A 23,434-nucleotide genomic window follows, 5' to 3' on the forward strand; every position below is an offset into this window, starting at 1 on the left:
GAGGTCCTAATGTGTGCTGTGCCCTAGCAAGGGGCTGGAGATCCTGAGAAACCAGAAGAGACCCTTCCCCCAGCAGTCACTGCCAGAACTCACAGGGAGCTCCTGGAAAGGCATCTATCTGGGCAGTGGCTTATTCACATTTGCATTTTGCCATATTATCCCTCTGGCTGTGGGAAGAATAGGTAGGTGCCCTCTCCGGGCCCTGGATACTTCTAAGGCACAAACTTGAAAACTGCACCTTCTAAATCCTGCAGTACAGGACAAATCCTGCCATATCTCCTCTGATTTCACAGATTTGGAATTAAATCTCTTCTGAAAAAAAAAAAGTGCATTTAGAATAGTGTGATCCATATGCAAATTTATTCAAAACATGCAAATGCCTGTTTAGATTTTCCTTAAGAAACTTATCTGGGGCTGGCTGGTCTTTTCCCCGCCCAGTGCAATCCTCGCCTGGCTCATGGAGGTCTTGAGCCCTTTTCAGCAAGTCTGGCCAGCAGGACAGCCCCCAGCCCTGCACACTCCAGGGCCCTGGCCCTGTGGGGACCATATTTCCAATGACTGGGCCCCCCACAGGTGCTCACATGTGAGGCTCCCAAAGGTGGGCTGTTGTCCCTGGGGTAATGATTCCAGGGCATACAGAGCTTGGAAATTCATAGAGCCTGGGTAGTTCCCTGGCACTACAGGCTGAGAAAGCATGCTCTTGGAAAACAGGACTCAGGCAGGTGGGTGAGGGCCCTGAGAGGCAAAGCCCCAAGCCCGGTGAGCCAGAGAGATCCTGGCCACCCAAGGATGGCAGCAGCAGGGACTGAACCTTGTTTGTGTCTCTTTGAGACTCCTGTCATTTCTCTGGATGAAAATTCTGGACTCAAAGGCAGGTGAATACAGATGATGGAGGGCTGTCCTGCTCTGGCCTTTTTGGGGAGTTCAGCTGCCCTCCATCTCAGCTCTCACAGCACCACCCCCCACCCAAGCTCTCAGGCCAAGGCCAAGCTGGGCAAGGCCTTTAGGACCAGAGGACTGCAGGCCTGCCTGTTGGACCTGGAACAAGTCCCACAGCAACAGAACAAGAGATCAAGATTCGTGGGGAGTCCCCTGGCCACAAGGTCTGCGGCTGTGCCGTCTGGTGGCCTGCTTTCCATTAACCACCCACTCTGGGCATGCAGCTCCAGAAGGCACTGTGCAAGCTCCCCTCCTTGTTCTCAGTGCAGCCTTGGCTGAAGCGCTCTCTGCCCCCCTGCTCCTCCTTGCCACAGGTCCTGCAGCTCACGGCCTGACCTCCCTGTAAGAGCTGCTGCCAAAGGCAAGGCCCAGTCCTCTTATAGCCAAAGGAGCCCCATCCCCTGCCAGGGCCAGGGTCCCTGAGGGGCCAGGCTCATTGCTGTTTCCATGGGGATGCATGCACTCTGACCCCAGCCTTTCTCCATCCCTGGCCAAATAAAGAGGGCTTCCAAGTGGAAACTGGCAGTCTTAAGCCACCCCTCCTCCCATGCCCCAGGTGGCCCCTGCCTCCAGGGAGAGGAAGGAATAAAGGCCCTTCCCCCAGCCCAGGCAGAGCAGTAGGGGCAGAGGGCCTCCCTCCACCCCACCTTCCCAGAAGCCCCTTCCCAGCCCTGCCCACTCTGCTCTCCAGACTGGAAACTTGCCTTTTCCAAAGCCTGGCTCTGCCTCATCTCCCACCTGGCCAAGGGCCACTTCAGTCCGCCAGGACAGCCCCCAGGAGCAGGGGCCAGCAGGCAGCACTGCAAGGCTCCTTAGGTCACATTGGCCAACCCTCCATTGCGTGGGGGTCCCTGTCAGGCAGGGAAGATGGACATGCAGACTGAACCCTGGCTGAGGAGCCTCCACCCATCTTGCCCCCAAAAGCTGCTTCCTGGAGATTCCACCTGAGCTAGCCTAGAACTCCACCCCCACCCCCCAGCAATTCCGCTTCCTACATCCCCTCTAATCCAGCCTCTCTCCAGTAGGAGGCAGCTTTCTCCCCCTCCAGTCCATTCTCTGCATTCAACCAGAATTTTTCTAAACCACAAAACCGACCGTGTCACTCCACTGTTTAAAATCGTGCTATGGCTCCCCAGTGCCCCTCACAAAAAACCCACTCCTCAGCCAGCCTTGTGTTGGACTTTCAGGAACAGGAAGGACGTCTAGCTCTGCCTGTGCAGCCCAGCCCTCTCCCCAGAGCTCCTAGTTTGAAGATGACGCCCCACTGGATGTCACCCCTTGGACAGCCACACACATCCACCCTAGGCAGGTATCAAATTGAACTTCTCCCTCTGTCCCCATGCCAGATCTTACCTGGGATAGTCCTTTCTCCAGAAGCCTTCCCTGACTCCTCCCAGGCTGGCTAAGTTCTCCTGGAGGGTATGCACAGCTCTATCTCCAGGTGGCACTGCTTCCTGAGGCTGGACAGCCAGTCTTCTCCGCCTGGTTCCCCTTGAACATGTTCCTTAGGGCCCCACTAAAGTGCCACAAAACAACACAAAGTTATTGCTTCACAGTTTTGAAGGCTGGAAGCCTGAAGCCGAGGCCCATGCAGGGCCATGCTCCCTCTGAGGCTCTCAGGGAGAATCTTTCCTGGCCTCTTCCCAGCTTCTGTTGATGGTGGGCAAGCCTTGGTGTTCCTGGGCTCCTATAAGCATCACTCCACTCCCAGGCTCTGTCTTCACATGGCCTCCTCCCTGTGTGTCCACCTATTTTCTCTTCTCTCTCTTTTAAAGACTTTATTTTTAAGTCATCTCTACACCTGAAGTGGGACTTGAACTTACAACCCTGAGATCAAGAGTCGCATGTTCCACCGACTGAGCCATCCAGGGGCCCCTGTTTTCCCTTCTCCTAAGGATGCCAGTCATTGGATTAGGGTCCACCTAATGGACTTCTCTTAATTTGATTACATCTGCGAAGACCCTGTTTCCAAACAAGGTCGCATTCACAGGCAGGGGAGTTAGGACTTGAACATGTCTTTTGGGGGACACAGCTGAACCCACAACACCTCTCTTACTAGCTGCACGACCTTGGGCAAGGGTGTGAGGCTTCCGTGTGCACAGTGTAGCAGTAATGCAGTAACCCCCTGCCGGATCGGCTGGGAAGAAGGAATGGCTGCTTCCCTAAGGGCACGTGCTCCCATCTGCCCCGCTGCATTCCTTCGAGAAACCGCCTGGCCCGGGTGATGGCCCGGGTGATGGCCCGGGCAGTCGCCGCGTGGGCGGTGGAAACCGAGCGGGGCGGGTGCAGCCGGGCAGGCAAGCTCGCACGTTCTGGCCGAGGAATAGGAGGCGGCTTCCGGGCGGGCGGAGGTTAGGGACCTGCCCCAGCTGGGATCGCAGAGCTCCTGCCGTCCCGGCCCCGCCCCATTGGCCACGCGCCGCGAGGCCCCGCCCACCGCCTGCTCCGGGTCTCCTCTTCCTGTCTCCGACTCTCCGCCGCCGGGGTACCGCTGTCTCGGCCGCTGGCTGGGTGAGTCTCGCGGCTCCAGGGGAGGGAAGGAAGCGATGCCTGAGAACCGAGGGCAGTGATAAGAAGACGGGCGACCTTCGCCATGCCGCGCCCACCCCTCCGGTGGCCCCTGCACCCCCATCCTCTTCAGGTCGAGGACCACCAGTCAGGGTGCCGCGGCCAGCGCTGCCCACTCACTCAGGCTTTGGCTAAAGAAACATTGTCTTGTGCTAAAGTGGCGCTTCTTTTTCTGATTATGAAGATTGCAAGAAATTAAAACCCAAAACAGCAACTTCCCAAACCCTGGGCGTGCCGCTAGGTGTGAGTACTGGTAAAAGCTTGTGGAACGCTTTGGACCACTTGTTCTGGACGAGTGACTGGCCTTTTACCAGCCGGAGGTGGGGACCGACTAGAGACAGCAGGAGCGGCCGCTCAGAGCCAGCCTGGTGCGCAGCCACAGACACAGAGCCTGGCGTCTCTTTCCCTCACTCCTGCCCCTACTCAGATGGATCGTTTTATTTTTTTATTGTAGTAAGTTTATATTTACAGAAAAGATGCACAGATAAGTTTCCCCACCTGTTTCCCCTCAACAGCTTACATTTCCATGGTAGCTTTATCAAAACTACGAAACTGACATCAGTCCATTACCACTAACTAAATTCTAGGCTTGATTCAGAGCTCACCAGTTTTCCCACAAATGTAGAAAGATTTGTCTTTAAAAAACAAATTTGATTGAGGCTAGAACAGAGAATCCTGGAGCCGTCTGGCCCTCCCACTGTCAACAACCATTAACATGGACAAAACAGACGAGGCAGCTGTTTTCAGGTGTGAAAAAAACAGGAAATGCAGGACTGCAATCCCCAGTGAAGGGACATTGGCAAGGTACACCTCCCCGACCCAGCTCTGTCTTTGTGGTAGTCTCCTGCCATGGCACAGGGAGATGGGTTCCAGCCAGGGCACACCGTATGACCGAGCTGAGGGGCGAGTGCTGCTGCTGGAATCTGTGGAGAGGGCACTGGAGGACCGGCAAGTGTGTCCAGGGGAGTCTAAGATGTCCCACTGTCCTTGGCTGAAGACAGGGCTGCACATACTTGGGGTGAGGCCCCCAGACTTCCCAGAGAACAACTGTTGTGGGAGCTCTGGGCTAGCTAGAGTGGACACCTCGTTCAAGCCCATGAATGTTCCTGGCATGCAGCTGAGACACTAGGATCCATGCCCTGGGAACTGGAGCCTCATCTTATAGCAAAACATCCTCTAGACACGTCTGTTATTTATTGCTGTGTATCATGTCACCTCAAAACTTAGTGGTTCAAAACAATAGTAAATATTATCACACACAGTTGCTTTGGTCAGGAATGGGAATGGGCGAGACAGCTAGTTCTGTGGTCGCAGACAAGATGATGCCCAGAGCAGACACCATCCAAAACCTTGGCTGGGGCTGCAGATAGGCTACGGAAACAGCTTTACTCAGGTGGTGCTGGCCATTGGCAGGAGGCTTCAGTTCCTCCCCATGTGGGCCTCTCCACAGGCTGCTTGAGTATCCTTCCAACACAGGGGCTGGCTTCCCCAGAGTGGGAATCCAAAGGAAGGAAGGCAGAAGCTGCGGGGTGTTCAATGATCGGAAAGCACACATTGTCATTGTCAAAGAGAGATAACAAAATCTAGAGACTATAGCTTATCACCCACAGCAATTAACGAACAATAAAATCACTCAACATGTAAAGAAAAGAGATGCGGCCACTATCAAGGGAAAAAAGCAATTAATAGAAAACCATAAGCCCAGTTTTTGGTCTGACGGAGAAAAACTTCAAGGCAGGTGTTTGAAGATACTCAATAACTAAAGGAAAATGTGGTCTAACGAATGAAGAGAAACTTCAATAGAAAAAATAGAAGCTGTTAAAAAGCACCAAATGAGGGGCACCTGGGTGGCTTGTTCGGTTAAGCGTCTACCTTAAGCTCAGGTCATGATCTCAGGGTCCTGGCATTGAGTCCTGTGTCAGGCTCCCTGCTCAACAGGGAGCCTGCTTCTCCTGCTGCCTGCCGCTTCCCCTGCTTGTGCTCTCTCTCTAATGAATAAATAAAACCTTTAATTTTAAAGGTTTACAAAAATATACATTGGCAGTCACACTGACTCAAGCAATCTAGCTTCTAAGGATGTCCTTGAATCTGTTATGATTAAGTTCAGCTTTATATACAGAAACCCCTTCAAATAACAGTGGCTGAGAAAAGAGAGATGTTTTCTCGCTCTTAGGTAAAACAAGTCCAAGGTCGGCAGTCCAGGGTCCGTCCTTTCCATCCCATCACCCACAGCACTTGGCAGGCAGAAGCAGAAGGGTCAAGGGAGGCTGCTGAATGGTGTTTTCCAGGAAACCCAGAAACTCAAGGTTCTGTTACAGAGACAGAGAATGGGCGCTGCTGTGGGAGCGAGTAGGCTTAGTCTCAGCCCCACAGACATCATTCCTGTGTACCCAAGGTCTCAAATGAATGTCTCTTCCATACTCTAGTCCGGGCCACCACCTTGGTTGTGTAGGTTGTTCCAACAGCGAGAGAGGGCTGGAGGCCAGTACCTGCTCCTTCTGCTGTGTGTGCCTGGCTAAGGCTGCTTTCAACTGGAGGAAGGCCTGCCTTTCCCCATGGCGCTCAAAGGTGTCTGGCTCTTCCACCCCAAGAGCCTTGCCCTCCAGCCTCACTTCAGGCCCTTCTCATGGGCTCACATTCTAGCCTTGCCATGGCCAATAAATGCAGGCCACCCACCACCCACTGTGAGCATCCCTCTCTTGCCAGCTCACTTGCTGTGGTACCGGACTCCCAATGCCCTCCAGGACCAGCAGCCCCCACAGGCCAGTGGTCCTGCCACTTTCCGCTGTCCTCAGCTGCTCCCTTTTCCTCCCTTCCCCTCATCCCCAGTTTAAATTTCCCAGTCAAGCCTTATGGCCACTCTTTTGCACACATCTTGAACTCTACTGTCCCTCTCTTCGTTCATCACACTTCTAAGCAAAACTCCAACCCTGTCAAATCCAGTTTCACCTGCTCTGAGACTGATCCTGGCTGCAGCACGGCACACAGCTGAGTCTTCCTCTGATACCCTGATCCGTAACCTGACCCCTAACCTGATTCTCTAACCCAATGTCTAACATGGCCCTCCCCCTGCCACCAGATCCCTAACCTGACTCCTGACCTCACCCCTAGGCAGATTCTCTAACCTCCCTAGCTGGGGCACTTGTGCTGCCTGAATATCCCACTCTTGTTTCTCTGGACTCTTGTCATTTGTGTAAACATGGACCGACTATGGAAGATTATGTTCGATTTGAGGGGAGCACAGAAAAAAGAAAAAGGCCTGTAAAAAAAGAGAAGAAAAAAAACCAGAGTCCATGATATAAAAACAGACCCACTGTGCCAGGATTCTGTGCACTTGGACTGCTGCATGAGTAGGTGGGGGGGCAGGAAGGCAGCCATTCACGCAGCATTAAGGGTATGGATAGCAGGCTGGCAGGACCCCAGATTTCTACTTGTTTTTTAATTATTATTTTTATTATTAAGTAAGCTCTATGCCCAATGTAGGACTTGAACTTGTGACCCCCAAGATCAAGCACTGCATACTCTATGGATTGAGCCAACCAGGCACCCCTCTACTTGTTTCTTTATATTTTTTATTTTTAAAGATTTTATTTATTAGAGAGAGAGCGCGAGTGCACAAGCAGGCTCCCCGCTGAGCAGGGAGCCCGAGGTGGGGCTCGATCCCAGGACCCTGGGACCATGACCTGAGCCGAAAGCAGATGCTCAACCGACTGAGCCACCCAGGCGCCGCTTTATATTTATTTTTATAAACTTAAAATGCTTATAACAAGCACATGTTCTTTAGCTAATTAGAAAAACCAATAAGGGGGGGGCGCCTGGGTGCCTCAGTCATTAAGCGTCTGCCTTCGGCTCAGGTCATGATCCCAGGGTCCTGGGATCGAGCCCTGCATCCGGCTCCCTGCTCTGCGGGAAGCCTGCTTCTCCCTCTGCCCTTCCCTATGCTTGACTTTCTCTCAAATAAATAAATAAAATCTTAAAAAACAAAAGAAAAAAGAAAAACCAATAAAGGTATTGTTAAAAATGACTTTCTCCAAAATTCCACCCTGGCAGTGAAGCTGCAGAAAGCAACACAGACGGGTGTTCAGAAGCGCCCCTTCTATAGAGACCCTATTTTTCCTTCTCTCATGCAACCTAGCTGAGCCACAGGTGAATTGTACCAAGGGCAAGTGAGCATTGTTGTCTTATTTCCTCACACCTGGCCTCCTGGGCAATACAGAGGCAGATGGGGCCTTCCCCCCATCCATTGTCCTTCAAAGTCCTGCAGACACTAACAGCACTGTTAGGGACCAGCTTTGATTCTCACCCACTCTGTGGAGCCTCCCTCCCTGCCCCTTGACGGCTTTGGAACAGAGCCTTTGGGAGCTGAGGGCCCATGTCAGCCACTAGTACTAACACAAGCGTTCTCCTACACGTTGGGCGTTGGAAGGCCGGTCGTGTCTGATCCTGAGCGCCTATTTGCCCTGACTCAGACCTGACCCTGGGATGGGGGACAAGAACTGTCCTTCCTTATCCCACCATTGCCGCCTGGGGATGTATAGGAAAGGAGCCTGGCTTTATGCTTTTTTTTTGACCTTAGAGGCCTCAATTTCACGCATCGACCTGCTTCGATGAACCCTGTGTATGATGTCTGTAGCGCTCACTGCCCACTGCCAATACAAGCACTTCTGTATCTCCCAAGTGCCCTGCACTACCTAGCTCCATTTTCTCCCACCTCAGATGGGGACTCCAGGCCCAACCCAGTCCAGCATCTGGCAGTCCTGGAAAGGAAAACCACTGCAGGCAGGCTCTCTTCCTGATGGCGAGGGCTGAGCCTCCTAGGGAGACAGGCCATTCAACCAAATTCATTCTCTCAAGAGCGGGGAGCCTGCAAAGATTAGGAGTTCCACACTCTGCAGCGCAGAGAACAGATCTGCGCTGAGTATGCACTGCCGGACCTTCCCCAAGCGGTAACCTGGGATTAAAATTACATCAGTGAACAAGAGACAAGCAGATGAGGCCAGAAGGAGGCAAAAGGCCTTCCAAGCAAAGCATGGGACGGGGAAAGCAGGGTGGCTAGTCCCGAGAAGGAGCCTGGTGCCCCTGGGCTGGGAGTGCAGGCAGGTGAGAGTGGCCTGCCTGGGGAGACCATGTCCACCGGGCCCCAGGGGTCGCCCACCCCATTTCCCCCGGGCTGCTTTCCCTGCGTCACCTCATCCGTCCCCGCGCGACCGTCGCGAACATGACCCCATCTTAGGAAAGGAGGGGTGTGGGCTCAAAGGTCCGGGCTGGGTGGAAGGCCTTCTGGGAGCAGGCGTGGGAGCGCTCAGCGGGGCGGGTCAGGCCGCGAGATGGGGGCGCCGCCCTGGGCCTGGACCCGGGGAGGGCCCTTCGAGACTGCGTGCGCTGGCCCGGAACGGGACCGACAGCCAGCAGGAGCTCGGCCACGCAAGCCGGCCCGTCGGCGTCCCTCCGCGGGGCCCTCCCCCGAGGGCCCCAAGAGGCCGGTGCCCCTCCGCCTCGCCCCGCCGCCGCTGCGGACACGAAAGAGCCCAGCACGCGTGCGCGGCCGGCGCGACAGGCCCCAGAATGCCGCGCGGCCTCGGGGGCCGCCCGTCGCGGGGCACGCCGGGACCCGTAGTCCGCGGCGGCGCGAGCCCGCCCCGCACTTGGCGGGCGGCGGGCGCCCGAGGGGCCCAATGGGAGCGGAGGCCCGGCCGCCCCGCCCCGCGCCGCCGGACGCTGTGCAGGGACATGGCTGCCACCGGTGCCGGGTCCTTGAGCTGAGCGTCCGCCGCCGGGAGCCAACCGCCGCCTTCAGCCGTCCGCGCGGGCGGGCCGAGGCGCCGGCGGGCCGGCGAGCAGCCGCGGCCCCCCTGCAGGAGGAGGCAGCAGCAGGAGGCCGGAGCGGCCGCCGCGACCGGGCACATGGCGTCCATCTTACTGAGGAGCTGCCGCGGCCGGGGGCCCACCCGCCTCCCGCCGCCCCGCGCCGCCGCCCCGAGGGGTAAGCAGCCGGCGCTCCGCCGACAGCGCGGGGCTGGGGGCCGCGGCCGGCGGGGGCCGGGCCGGCGGGGGCCGGGTGGGGGCTGGGGCAGGGGCTGGGGCAGGCGGCGGCGGGTCGCCGGGGCCTGGGGCCGGGACCGGGGCCGAGGCCTGGAGCCCGGACCAGGGGCGTTGGGAGGGCAGGAGCGGGGGGCCGGATGTCCGGACGGGCGGCCGAGGGCCTCGGGCCCCAGCTGCCGGGCGGCACCGCCGCGCCCGGCGGCCCTCTGGTGGGGGGGCGGGTGGGTCGGGGTGCTCGGACGCGGCCCCGGACTGGGGTCACGCCGTGCTGGGACCTTGGGCCGCCTCGCCCCTCAGCCCCGCCCTGGCCAGCCCGGTGTCGGGGTGTGGGTGCCGCGCGCGGGGCGGCGGCCTGTGACTCACTCGCGCTGTGACCTTAGCCGCCCCGGCTGCTGGTCGCGGCGTCCTGAGCGGGGTTTGGAAAGTTTTTTGAAGGGAGCGCGCTGACGGTCAGCCCTAGGGTTGTTGGGGAGCTCCTGTCGTGGGGAAGCTTGGCGGAACGTGGTGTTCGCTCACGAGGACAGTCGTGCCCTTGGGCCCCGTTCAGGACTCTTGGGGAGAAATGGCCAGGGTCTGGCAGACACGAACGAGCTCGGTCTGCGGACTCGTAGGCATCCGTGGGGCCCACGTCCTCCTAGTACTCTTGGGTGTCTGTAGAGGGGCCCCAGGCCTTGCGGGGCATGGCCCCAGGCAGGTCCCTTGCTATCCCCAGCCTCGGTGACCATACTGTCTTCGCAGAGATGACACCTGACTCGGGGCTCATAGGGGTCCACGTGTCAGTAGCCCAGACCCCTTTTCTGATTCTTTTTACATATTAACCTTTCTGAGTTTGTTCCTTATCTGTTAAGATTAGGACTTCTCTTATGAATATTAGAGACTCAAGTGAAATATATTTCAAAGTGCTTTACAATTCACAAAAACACCCCCAAGAAACAGAATTCTTGTAATTTTTAACAGTAATGGCCGGTTGGCTGCTTAGCACTTTGGAGCCATGGGAAGGGCACTGAGCAGCAGGAAGTGACTGTGTGAATAGTCTGGGTGTCCAGGTCCCTCTGCTGTTAGAGTTCTCCTTATATCTCTTCTAAGCATAGTAATAAAAATACTTGGCCGCTTCAGGTTTCTGTAGTAGTTCACGATTTGCTGTTGTGGTTGTATCATATTCTGGGAGCACAAATGTTTCTTGTAGTTAGCACTGTTCTTTGGTATACAGGAAGGGGCTGAGAGTGGCTCAGACACGGGGTTTGCTGTAGGCCTGGAGACCCAGGACTGGACTCCGAGTCCAGGCTTGGACCCTCCAGAACACTCTGATCTGGGCGCAGTGGCCCTTTTCTGCAGCACATTTCCCCAGTATTAACCTTTTTTGTCAGTGTGGCTCATTGTCACAATTAGTAAACCAACATTGGTACATTGGTATTATCTGAGCTGCATACTGTATTCAGATTTCTTTTATTCTGTCCCACATTTAATTCTGATTTTTTTTTTTAACTTTGTTATTTACATACTCTGTATTTGCATTTGTTCTTTCATTAGTACCTTTCCTGTATGGCGCACATTTTAATTCTGATGTCCTGCTGTATCCCAGGACCTTATCCAGGACACCGCATTACATGTAGTTGTTATTTCTCTTTAGTCTCGGCTGTGACCCGTTTCTCAGGCTTTCCTTGACAGTTTTGAGGACTGTTCAGCTCTATTGTAGAATCCCAGCCTTCAGGGAGGGGAGGGGGTCTGGGGATTGAAATCGGTTGCCAGTGGCCTAGGGTATAATCAGTCACGTCTAGGTAATGAAGATAAGAAAAGAACTCTTGAATAGGGAGGCTTGGGGAGCTTTGGAATTGGTGGCATCTGTAGACGCCAACCCCACAGGGACAGAGGCTCCTGCACTCAGGAGTCTTCCACACCTTGCACCATGTACCTCACCATCTGGCTGTTCCTCATGTGCTTTATAATAAACTGTAATAGGAAATAGAGAATTTTCCTGAGTTCTGTGTTGTTCCAGAGAATTAATAAAGCTGAAAGTGGTGGTGGGAGCCCTCACATTTGTAGCTGGCAGAAGTGTGGGTGACCTGAGGACCCTACTTGCAACGGGTGTCCGAAGCGGAGCAGTCTTGTGGGACCGAGCCCTTAATAACCTGTGGGTATGCACTAACTCCGGGTAGGGTCAGACAGAACCTAATGGTAGGCTGCCCAGCTGGGGCCAGAGAGTTGTAGAATTGGTTGTTGGGGGGAAAAAAATTAAAGGGACTTCTAGAAGGAGGGAATGGCCCATCTGTGGCCCATATCCTGGAGCCCTCTCCCCGCCCCATCCCCCTGGAGTGGGCTCCTTAGAGGGCTGGGGCAGCCTTCAGAGTGGGGAGATTGTGGGAAGGGGCCAGGTAGGGTAGGGGGTGTGCAGGTCACACAACGTAGTGTTCACACAACGTAGTGATAGGAGGGCAGGCCAGGGAGCTGTGGGAGCTGCCACAGCTTGTCTCCTTGCTGGGGGGGAGGTGCCGGACCAGGAGCCATTGCTGAGCTATGTTCTTGGGGTGCGGGGCTGGCCCAGGTCTGGGACACTTCTGTTTGGTCCTCAACTGGGGTGAGAAGGGCTTGGTGTGACGAAAAATGTAATGTTTGAAATGTAAAAGATGATGAATCATGGTAACCACTGGGGAGCCCAGACCCCTGCTTTAAACAAGGCTGTCACCTGTCCTAATTTTGATGGGAATAGCCTTCTACACAGGAGAAGTTGCCTGTGATGACCCTGGGCTCCACTTGAGATACATGAGGTGACAAGTGGAAGTCTTCGTCTCCAGAGGGTCCACCGGGAGCAGCTCGGGTCTCCCCTGCCTGGCCTGCTTGGAGCTGGGACCTGTCCCCTGCTGTGCCCGTCTTCTCCCCTCCCTTCTCCCGCTGGCTGTCGGAGTGAGCCCTCAGCACTCTGCACCTGCTCTGTGCTCTCCTGCGGCTGGAGGGTCTTAGGATGCCAGCCTGCCTTTCCAGCCTTGCTGCCTGGCATCCTGTCAGCACGGTGCCTCTGGCCCCGCTGCCCCTAGTATCTGTCTCGTTCGCTCCACAGGTGGTTTCCACAGCACAGGGTTTGATCACAGGTAAGCCTGAGCATTGGTCATGAGAACGAACTCTGAATTTATGCTACGGAAACCACATTAAGTTAGAAAAAGTGTCAAAAAATGCATCAAAATCCTAAAAGTGTGCTCTACACTCATCGATAGTGTTTATCCAAGAAAAAGCTTGCTCTTGGCATTTGTTTTACCAATAATTCTCATAGCCCTTGCTCCCTCCTGTGGGCAGAGAAGGTGTTGGGTTGTTTGGATGGGGCCCTTGCTTGCTCTGTGGGGCTGTCTGTGCGTTTGGGGTCCCGTGCAACCTGGCATCAGCTGGAGCGAGTAGGGAGTGGTCCTGCCTGGGGAGATCCCCAGGCCTGGGCTCTGTGGACCCTTGGCTGGTGCAACCTGGTGTCCCTGGTTGTGGTGTTTGAAGCCACGGGCTGCCTCAGATTCCCCCTCTTTCCTAGGGCTACCCCAAGACCCCGTGTTCCTAACTGGACAGACCCTTCACTTGCAACACTCTGAAACCTTCGAACACTCAGAACAGGCTTCTAGAAACGTACCCTGCCAAGGAGACTCTAAAGGTGGTATTGGTCTACAGCCCCTGGTTTGAGACTTACATCTTGTTTTCTCCCCGTCTTTGTCGTAGGTAGTCTGGGAGGTCATGCCTGTCTCCGCTGCGCCGGCACCGCGGGGCTGATGAGCCACCTGTAAGTCAGCGTCACTGTGTGTCCCGTGGAAGTGGGAGCTTGAAAATGCTTGATTGATGTGTGACTCCTGATTTTGGGGATATGGTATATTCTACCTTCCTGTTCTTTGTATTTGTTTCTTTTTAGCTTTTATTTTTGCATTTTGAAGTATATAACCTCATACGTTAGTGGATCCTTGGAAAATAAACATTCATAATTCCAGTACTTGTTGTAAATATTATTACATTTCCATGTATTTTATTCTGGTCTTTTTTTCATATGTCTGTTTTTCAACACAGTGCTGTGTGCTTCCCGTGCACCGTATGCTTTTCCACGCTCCCGCGGCTCTTGTCGTCAATGGCTTTTCATGTACTTGTGCAAAGAGACATAGGATGCGCCGCCAGGCAGCATTGTAGGTGTTGGACTCTGTCAGTGAACACATTAGACCCTCCCTTGAACCCCATTTGGTCCTTCACGGAGCATCGTGTTGAGTGACTGCTGGCCACAGGGCTCTCCCCCACCTGGTTCTGGGGACATGCCTGGAATGTGGTAGAATTAGCCCTTCCTCATGGTGGTGCTTTTGCAAGGCTGGAGGGCTTCCTGGAGGCAGTGGCATCCATACTTCCCTGTCCCCTGTCGCACATGGACTCGAACTTCCCTTGGTTCCTGTGCTCTCCCACCCACCGTTCCCTCTGCCCAGCATCCCCGAGCATAGTTTCCTTGTGATCTGCTCCCCGACCTCTCTCCTGACTCCCAGGCCGTTGTCCTCTTGCCCCAGAGTAGAGCCCATCTCTCTCCTTGAACATCTCTGATTCTTCCAGTTGGAGAGTGCAGACCTCTTCCCAAGTGCCCCTCACAACCACGGAGCCACGGGGTCTTCTGAGTTTTCTTACTCATTTGAGATGGTTCATTTGTCACCTCATCTTGGCTATAACACTTTTCTGGAGAACAGATTTAATTCCCTAAAATAAAAACTATGTAAGTCATACACGAAAACTTGGTTGATGGTAAAGCAAAATTGTGCTTAAACACAGCGGGCTTGCGAGGCTTTTCTTGCATGTGTGAGTATCTCTGTGGAGTGGGGTTGGCACACATGCAGGGTATGGTGGGGACACAACAGAGTCTGTTTCAAACCCCCTCCAAGCAGCGGTCCCTGCTGGCCCCTGCCTGTTGCAAGAGTACTCCCACCTGGCTCTTGGGTTTGATTTTTTTTTTTTTTTTTAAGATTTTATTTATTTGAGGGGCGCCTGGATGGCTCAGATGGTTAAGCGTCTGCCTTTGGCTCAGGTCATGATCCCAGGGTGCTGGGATCGAGCCCCGCGTCTGGCTCCCTGCTCAGCGGGGAGCCTGTTTCTCCCCCTCCCTCTGCTTCTCCCCCTGCTCATGTTCTCTCTGTCTCTCTGTATCTCTGTCTCAAATGAATAAATAAGTTTAAAAAAATCTTTAAAAAAAAAGATTTTATTTATTTGAGAGAGAGAGAGCACAAGCAGGGGGAGCAGCAGGGAGAGGGAGAAGCAGACTTCCTGCTGAGCAAGAAGCCCGATGTGGGGCTCCATCCCAGGACCCCGGGATCATGACCTGAGCCGAAGGCAGACACTTAACTGACTGAGCCACCCAGGGGCCCCAATCATGGGTTTTATTTTATTTTATTTTATTTATTTATTTTAGAGCGGGTATGGGGAGAGAGAGAGAACCCCAAGCAGACTCAACACTGAGTGTGGAGCCCAACATGGGGCTCCATCCCACATCCCCAAGATCACAGCCTGAGCTGAAATCAAGAGTCAGCCACTCAACTAACAGAGCCACCCAGGTGCCCCTGGGTTTGATTTTTTTTTTTTTTTTTTAAGATTTTATTCATTTATTTGACAGAGCACAAGTAGGCAGAGCGGCAGGCAGAGGGAGAGGGAGAAGCAGGCTCTCGCTGAGCAGGGAGCCCAACACGGGGCTCAATCCCAGGACCTGGGGATCATGACCTGAGCCGAAGGCAGCCGCATAACCGACTGAGCCACCGAGGTGCCCCCCCGCCCGGGTTTGATTTTAATTAGATTTCTCTTTTGACCAGTGTAAGATGTTGTCATGAACTCTTTAGGATGTGGAGCCATTGATGAATGTGCATAGAACATCTTTACTCTTACCAAAGTGTGCGTTTCTAGATAATTCTAAAGCAAACTCTATAATCCGCAGGTAGCCTTTCAGGGCCATGGGGCCCAATGTGAGGCTGGAAACTGGCTGGTGATCCCGGGGTGCAACTCATACTTGCCGTAAAGGATGTAGCCTCATAAGGCCAGCTCTTGGGTTTTTTTCAAGACAAGCTGGAAGTCTGGGTTTTTGTGTGAAGTCTCTGGTTTCTAGGTACTGACCTCTAAGGCAGATTAGAGGACTGCCGTGTGGACTGGTTCACCTGCATGAACCACCGCGGGGGTGGGGGAGGGGAGGGCGTGCTGCCAGTGAGCCACCCCAGCAGCCTGTGGGGCCTCCCGTGCCTTTTTCTCTTACGTGGGGTGCTTGTTGTGCTTGGGTGGCCTGCGCCTGACATTTACCCTGGTGAGTCCTCCTGCTGGCTTTTATCTGCAGGGGACCAGGCCTGGAACACCTCCTTTCTGGACAGTCCTTCTGGGTTTACTTTTGAATTATTTCAGTGTTAAAGTGGTCTTTTTGGGATTGTAACTGGAGTGTCCTCAAAACAAAAAATTGGGGCGCCTGGGTGGCTCAGTCGTTAAGCATCTGCCTTCGGCTCAGGTCCTGGTCCCAGGGTCCTGGGATCGAGCCCCGCATCGGGCTCCCTGCTCAGCGGGAAGCCTGCTTCTCCCTCTCCCTCTGCCCCTGCTTATGTTCCCTCTCTCGCTGTCTCTCTCTCTCTCTTTGTCAAATAAATAAAATCTTAAAAAAAAAACCATAAAATCATTTGGGAATATTAACTTAAAGGGCGCCCACAGTTTCCCAGAGGGTAAGCTATTTTCTTTAGTAAGACCTTCTCTCTGTTTCAGGAAGAGGTCTGTCATTTTCTTTATCTGGGCCACACCCGCTACCTTTAAGAGGCACCCAGATGGTGCCCAGATGTGTTGGGTCTGGTGTCAGTGGACCTCCTTTTTCATTCTTTTTCTAAATGATTATTGCTGGCATGTAAGTCACCAGTCTTCTTGTGTCCAACCACTTCTCACAGCTCGTTTCTCATACTCTCGCTCACACAGTACCATCTGTCCTCGGTGGCGGGGCCTGCAGGGGCATGGCGCCCTGTGAGGCTCCTGGTGCCCGTGCTCCTGCCACTTGCCCGCTCCGTCCACTGCCGGGCCTGGCGTCAGAGCAGCTGCGTCATCACTCCAGCCAATCAGGAGCGTCCAGTGTTTGGTCTGTGTAATGTTAGCTTTTGTTTTCAGTACTCTCTGCCCTTTTTATTCTTACTGTACTAAAATGTTTTTATTAGGGATGGACGTTGAATTTTTCAAGCACCTTTAAGAGTCAAATGTACCTGCATTTAAGATTCATATTAAAACATAAAAACTGCTTTATTAATACAAATTTTTTTTAAGCTAATAATTTTTAGAAAGTTAAGCACTTTCTTTGGAAAGTTAAGCAATGTGGGGCACCCGCTCGCTCAGTTGGTGGAGCAGGTGACTCTTGTTGTCAGGGTTGTGAGTTCAAGCCCCAAGTTGTCTGCAGAGCTTACTTAAAAATAAAAGATTATAGGGGGAAAAAATGTTGAGCAGTGGGAACTATAAAGCTGTTTAGCTGAACACCTACATTTCAAATGAGAGATTACAGGTGAGAGTTGAAGTCTTTATCAGCTCAGCATCCCGGACATGTTGCTTTTCCTTTTGATGGCTCAGTATAAGAAATACTGAGCCACATGGATAAGGACAGGTGACCCTTGAACACTGCAGGGAGGGGTCTGCCGCCGACCCCTGGGCAGTGGAAGATGCACACACGACTTGAATTCCCCAAGCTGAACTGCTAGCCAGCTGTTGACCAGAAGCCTTGCTGAACATAAACAGTCGATTCGCACATATCTCGTGTATCATATGCTGCGTTCTTACAATAAAGCAAGCTAGACAGAAGAAAATCGTAAGGAAAATGTACTTACAGGACTGTCCTGCATTTTTTTTTTTTAAGATTTTATTTATTTGAGAGAGAGAATGAGAGATAGCATGAGAGGGAAGAGGGTTAGAGGGAGAAGCAGACTCCCTGCTCAGCGGGGATCCCGACGCGGGACTCGATCCCGGGACTCCAGGATCATGACCTGAGCCGAAGGCAGTCGCTTAACCAACTGAGCCACCCAGGCACCCCATGGACTGTCCTGCATTTATCAGAAAACCTTCGCACATAAGTGGGTCCAGCCACAGAAGTCCGCGTTGTCCTGAGGCCAGTGTGATTCTCTCTGTTGGTTCTTTTACTATCTCAGTCTTCAGCTAAAATGACCCAGACCCCAAAGGGTGAGCAGGTGGGGAGTTTCTGATCCAAGACAGTGTCATGGGCTTTGTCTCGCTGTTCTTGACCTCCTTTATCATAAAAATAAAAGACAGCAAGGGAGCACCTAAAACTGGGAATAAGCAAACTCACCCGTTAGTCCTGGAGCTCATTTTGTAGGAAGACTGGGGCTGCGTGAAGCTCTTTCCAGAGTCTGGTGCAGTGCGAGTGCTCATAAGACAGGCTGCCGAAATGCTAAAATGGTGGTGCTAGCTGTTTCCCCGGTCCCTGGAGTGCTCCTGGCACAGGGTGCGCTGTCATGGGGCCTCGAGGGCTCTGACAGATGTTGAGATATTGCAGGCAGTGGTCTCCAGCTCCCCGACAGAGGGGCCCCTTGTCCTGTAGGCAAGTGCTGTTTCACCTCCTGTCTCTGGGCAGAGAGATGGCCTGCACTTCGGGAATCATTCCTCTTGGTCCTGGTACCTGTTGCTCTGTTGTCAATCTTTGCTTCCCTTCTTGCTGCTGGTGTCACTTTGCCCTTGCCGGCATCATGTCCCTGAAGAACGGAAGGTGGCACGTGGAGGTTTGCTATCCTCCCTGGCCCAGCCTCAGGTCATCATCTGGGTGAGCTGTCCCCTCAGGAACGGGACATGTTAGGAGTCAGGTGGGCACAGGAGTTCTGCCGTTGACAAGAGTTAGGTGCCACGGGGAGAGCCGGTGTGGGTCCCTTTGCCTGCCATGCCACCCTGTGGTTGTGCAGCTGATGCCACAAGGCACAGGAAATGCTGACCCCGTGAATGTGTTCTTTTGCCAGGCACGACTTAGTTTTTCTTTTTTTAAAAGATTTTATTTACTTATTTGACAGAGAGAGAAAGTACAAACGGGGAGCAGCAGAGGGAGAGGGAGAAGCAGGCTCCCTGCTGAGCAGGGAGCCCGATGTGGGACTTGACCCCAGGACCCTGAGATCATGACCTGAGTTGAAGGCAGATGCTTAACCCACTGAGCCACCTAGGGGCCCCATGACTTAGTTTTTCTCTTTGTTTTTTTAAGATTTTATTTTTAAGTCCTCTCTCCACCCAGCATGGGGCTGAAACTCACAAGCCCGAGATCAAGAGCCACATGTTCTACCTACTGAGCCAGCCAGGGTATCCTTAGTTTTTCTTTTCTTGAAGGTGGCCGCAAGTTGTGTGTGTTGAGGTGGACGTGGGCATCAGCACCCTAAAGTAAAACGGGCAGCTTCGATAGGAGCCCCCAAGCTTTCATGCCAATAGTCTGTCCGCTAGTGACCGAATTTCTTGTTGACACGTTGCTTTTGCCCGGAGTGGGTTTCCCCACTTGGAAGGGAACGACGGGGAAAAGCAGAAGAGCCCGGGCCTCCTGACCCTGTGGGTGGGGCAGGTGCGCGCTTCCCCGGAGCAAGGCCGAGCCAGGGGCTCTCACAAGCCGGGGCAGAGCAGGGCCCAGCTGCCCATGGGAAGACAGCCAGCCGTGCGCAGATTAGTGTTATTTTGACGAATATTTTTAAAATAACAGATTATGCAATTTTATGCGTCTTGAAAATAGCTAAACCTTTCTGGCTAGATTGCTAGTAATGCTAGTCTCTAGTGTGCATGAAGATGGCCAGATCTTGGAGCGTCACCGGGCCCAGCTGGGTACACCAGGTGCTTTTGTGCTTGCTCTGTTTTCACGAGTCTGTCTTTGCCTGTGGGCCGCCGCCTGCAGCTGCTGAAATCATGCCTTCTCAGGGAAGCCACTTGCTTCCTTTTGCTAATTGAGGGTTGGAACTTGGGATAATTAAGTTTGACAGGGATAGGAGGTAAGGTTTATTCCTGTGTGTGGGCATTGTCATCGCCCGCACTGGGAGGTAAGGCGGAGGCCCAGAGGGCCTAGGCTGTGGCCACAGTCTCACAGCCCCACGTGGCTGAGCAGCTCTGCTGTGGGCCGTGCAGCCTGCCCCTTCCAGCTGTGACCCAGCAGGGTGAGCTCAAGGCCACCACCTTCCCGCTCAGGTGTTGACTGTGGGGACCTGGGGTTCATGGCACAGGACTGACCCTGCCCTTGCAGACAGGCGGGAGGCCAGCACGGGGTTGATCAACGGGAAGCCGGTGGTACCCCGTGCCTTAGGTGGGCACGTCCCTGTTTGTCCTTCGATATTCCCCATCCGTCAAAGGTGCAGCTAAACTAGACACTCACTAGCTTCCTTCTAGCCCTCAGCTGCTTTGATGGGAGAGTAATCATAGCTGCCACCTTTCTGGTAGGTGTTGCTTGTGCCAGACACTGTTCTGGGTACTTCGTATATAGTACTGCACCCACTTACAGAGGACACTCCCGAAGCACAGAGGGGTTAATTAAGTTTCCCAAGGTCTCACAGCAATAAGTAGTGGATGGGAATTTGAACTGGGACAGGCAGCTGTAGAGCTCAGGTCCTCACTGCTGGTGTTGCGCCAGGTGCGGTGAGATGATCGAGCAGATGGGAAGAGGCCGGGGCGTGTTGCTTATAAGCACACGCCTCTGAGGTTAAGTTGGGAGCCTGTGGCCTCCCAGAAGTGGGTTTGTGCACCAGGGAGGGAGGAGGTTTCCGGTAGGACAGGTGAAGCACGCAGAAGACGGTGGGGTTCTGAGAACCATGCAGGCAAGGTGCTGCAGCTCTGGGCTGAGCAGACGGAGCAGCACGGGGAAGAGACGGAGGAGTAGGCTCTGGACGTGATTTGTTGGGATTTTGGCATTCTGCACAAACATCTTTGCTGGACTGCACACAGGGTTGGGTCACCATTGATTCGAGTGTCCTCACTGACTTCCAGGACTTGCTCGAGAGCTGCAGGTCTTTGTAGACAGTCACCTGGTAGGGGAAAGGACCCCGCCCTCCACCTGGCCCCACCCCAAATTCCCCAAGTTTCGGAACCCACATGGGAGATCTGCCCTGAGGTTGGGTCTGTCTAGTCCAGGGGTCACGCTTCTGCTGTTTGTGTCCAGCCTGTCCCTTAACCCCAGGCTCCTTGGTGCCCTGGTGTCGTCCATGAGCCCACGGGGACTGGCTGCCCTTGGTCTCTCGCACAAGCCCCTTGCAAGCAGCTCCTCCTCTTCCTGATGTGTTTTCTGAGCAACGGGAAGCGGTGGGGAGGCTGTTTCATGTGCCAGGAAGGTTGAGTGTGCATGTAGCTGTGATAGGGCCCTGTTTGTGTCCCTCTCGTCGGTATGTGGTGCTGGGAGGGCATAGGCAGTGGCTGGCTCCTCATCTCGCTGTTTTCCTTTTTCCCTTTTCAAGGAACGTGCCATTTCGCTGCTGCACTCCCGTCCACCCTGTGCGCCTTTCCTTCAGAACCGATCCCCGTGGCTATTGGACTCTGAGGCCTGAGCGCATGTGCTTGGCGGCCGGAGTGCCGTGGGCCCCCACCTCCACCAGTCTGGTTGTCTCAGGGCCACCGTTCCTTCCCTTGCGCTGCTGGCACTCGTCACCCCCGCTGGGCGATGACTCTGTGGTGGAGAAGTCCCTCAAGTCCCTAAAGGACAAGAACAAGAAGCTGGAGGAGGGAGGCCCTGTGTACAGCCCCCCCCCGGAGGTGGCCGTGAAGAAGTCGCTGGGGCAGAGGGTCCTGGACGAGCTGAAGCACTACTACCACGGCTTCCGCCTGCTCTGGATTGACACCAAGATCGCCGCGCGCATGCTTTGGCGAATCCTCCATGGCCACAGCCTGACCCGCAGGGAGCGCAGGCAGGTAATGGGCGCGCGAGACTTCCTGGTCCATTCCCCTCCTAGGTGCTTTAAAATACGTTTAGAGCTTTTTTTCTGCTACTTTTGGTTTAAAAACAAAACAAAACAAAACACAGAAAAACCAGCCTTCGACCCTATGTGAGACGCTGACGGCGGCACTGCCTCTCTGCCGGAGCTCCCGGACGTGTGTCCTCAGCTCCAGAACCTGCCCGAGCTTCTGGTTCAGCATGGGGTGCACCAGCTCTCTCTGCCGTCTGCCAGCTCTTTTTTTTTTTTTTAAGATTTTATTTATTAGGAGAGAGAGCGAGAGAGAGCATGAGTTGGGGGGAGGGGCAGAGGCCAAGGGAGAAGCAGGCTTCCCGCTGAGCAGGAAGCCGAATAACACGGGCGCCATCCCAGGACCCCGGGATCGTGACCTGAGCCAGAAGGCAGACGCTTCACCGACTGAGCCACCCAGGTGCCCCATGCCATCTTTAAGCCAGCTCTTAAAAAAGTCTTCCTGTTTTTCCAGGAGCCCAGACCTTCTAGGTCTCTTATTTTGTCTGAAATAACTGATGGTTACGCCGTTGACCTTTCTTCCCCTCTTGCTCCTTTTTTTTTTTTTGGTGAGTCCCCAGGGGCAGGGGGCAGCTTTACATTCTCAGCACCCTCAGATTCCCCAAGGAGAGGTGCAGTGATGTCTGTTCTCTTGAAGTTGAGCTTCAGAGGATCTTAGGAATTGGCTGTCGTGTATGAGAGTTACTTTGGCTTCTGATTTTATACTCGTTCTCAGGAACTTCATGGAGAACATGGGTCATTGTTTTAACTGGCTGGAGTGTCCCCTGAGATGCTGTTTTAAGAGGGAGCAGGTTGAGGATTGGAGGAAGGAGCAGTGGCATTGGGATTTCAGAATCATGCTCTTACTGCTCACTGGGTGTTGATTACAGTGCACACGTTAATGCTTTATGACCTGGACTCCCTTCTGCTCCTCCCCCCATCCCATTCTGCCTTGAAAGGTGCATGTGTTTGCTCCTTCATTGAAGACAGTGAAACTTTAAGAAAAAACAGAGTTGGAGCAGATGAGCCTGTCCCAGGGCGACGTCCCAGTGTGGACACGGGCTTGGCTGAGGCCGTGCATCCATCTGTGTTGCCAGCTTTAAGGAGAGGACTTGTGGAGCAATGCTTTTTTCCCTCGGTTTAGGGCCTTATAGGTACTTCGAATTTGAACAAAACGTTGGCAGTCCTGATAATTATAGAAAAGTGACTGTTAAATTATGTTTACAAAGGCGAAGAAATTGTAAAATAATTTGTGTAAGTGTTGTGTAAGCGGGAGGTACATTTGAAATGTGAATTTAAGGTCATTCAGCTGTTGGATGCTTGCTGATCGTGTTAAGTAGAGAATGACAGAACTCTCTGGGATTCCTGTGGGGTACAAGTATCTGGAGAGTAGTTTTGCCCTCTCACTCTGGGCCCCGTGGACCTGCAGTGTTTGGTGGAGGGAGTGCTTTCTGTGCCCTGTCACAGGAGATCTGGCTTACCCACGGAAATGACTCAGAGTGGCAGCGCCAAGTATCCACAGTCACAGTGCGCATCTGTTGACGGTGTGTCAGGCGGCTGTGTGGGCAGAGACGGTACCGTCATGGGCCTCCGTTCTTGCTCGAATTAGCTGCATGCGCTCTAGATGCTTCCAGGTCCTGGTTTTCCAGCCCGGCCAGTGTGCGGCTGACATCTGACGCAGACCTCTGTGGAGGGGTGCAGTTAGGGCCTGTTTGGCTCCCAGGGTCTCTGGGGAGATGGGGGGGGGCTTGATCCTCTGCCTCCCCAGTGTGCTCATGGCTCCTCCTTCCAGAGCTTTCCCTCCAAGTGCTGGCTTCAGGTGGAGCATGTTAAGAGTGCTGATGCTCACCATGTGGTGATGCTCTTAGGATGGTGAAATTGCTGGTCCATTCTTTGACACCAGGCGCGTGATCGAGAGTTACCGCGGTTTCTCTCTGAGGCATTATTTCCTGACAGTCTCTGGCTTTGTTAGACTGTTATCCACTCTAGCCTCTGCTCCC

At 53.8% G+C, this 23,434-nt stretch overlaps 2 protein-coding genes across 6 annotated transcripts in view; one reads left to right on the forward strand and one right to left on the reverse strand.

Annotated features, from left to right (window-relative positions):
* The window catches only part of NSD2 (nuclear receptor binding SET domain protein 2), a 101,402-nt gene extending 92,398 nt beyond the window's left edge, over window positions 1–9,004 (reverse strand). Inside the window, exons 1-2 of one of the 3 annotated variants that reach the window (XM_088021258.1) lie at window positions 8,696–9,004; window positions 2,293–3,489 (exon numbers count right to left, since the gene is read on the reverse strand). The gene's annotated coding sequence lies outside the window, so the exon portion shown is untranslated. Of the gene's footprint in view, window positions 1–2,292; window positions 7,066–8,695 lie in introns of those variants that run through there. The other 2 variants (XM_088021257.1, XM_088021256.1) reach the window with 2 other exon arrangements.
* A 194-nt stretch (window positions 9,005–9,198) lies between these two features.
* LETM1 (leucine zipper and EF-hand containing transmembrane protein 1) overlaps window positions 9,199–23,434 on the forward strand; it is a 37,880-nt gene continuing 23,644 nt past the window's right edge. The window contains exons 1-3 of one of the 3 annotated variants that reach the window (XM_028087986.2): window positions 9,199–9,490; window positions 13,243–13,303; window positions 20,952–21,402. In XM_028087986.2, the coding sequence (XP_027943787.1) occupies window positions 9,412–9,490; window positions 13,243–13,303; window positions 20,952–21,402 (591 nt within the window). In that variant the 5' untranslated portion in view covers window positions 9,199–9,411. Of the gene's footprint in view, window positions 9,491–13,242; window positions 13,304–16,493; window positions 16,631–20,951; window positions 21,403–23,434 lie in introns of those variants that run through there. The other 2 variants (XM_028087996.2, XM_088021264.1) reach the window with 2 other exon arrangements.

This window comes from Eumetopias jubatus, unplaced genomic scaffold (genome assembly GCF_037043125.1).
Source record: "Eumetopias jubatus isolate StellerSeaLion01/CBP00866 unplaced genomic scaffold, mEumJub1_p1.0 scaffold_2, whole genome shotgun sequence".
Lineage (NCBI taxonomy): Eukaryota > Metazoa > Chordata > Mammalia > Carnivora > Otariidae > Eumetopias > Eumetopias jubatus.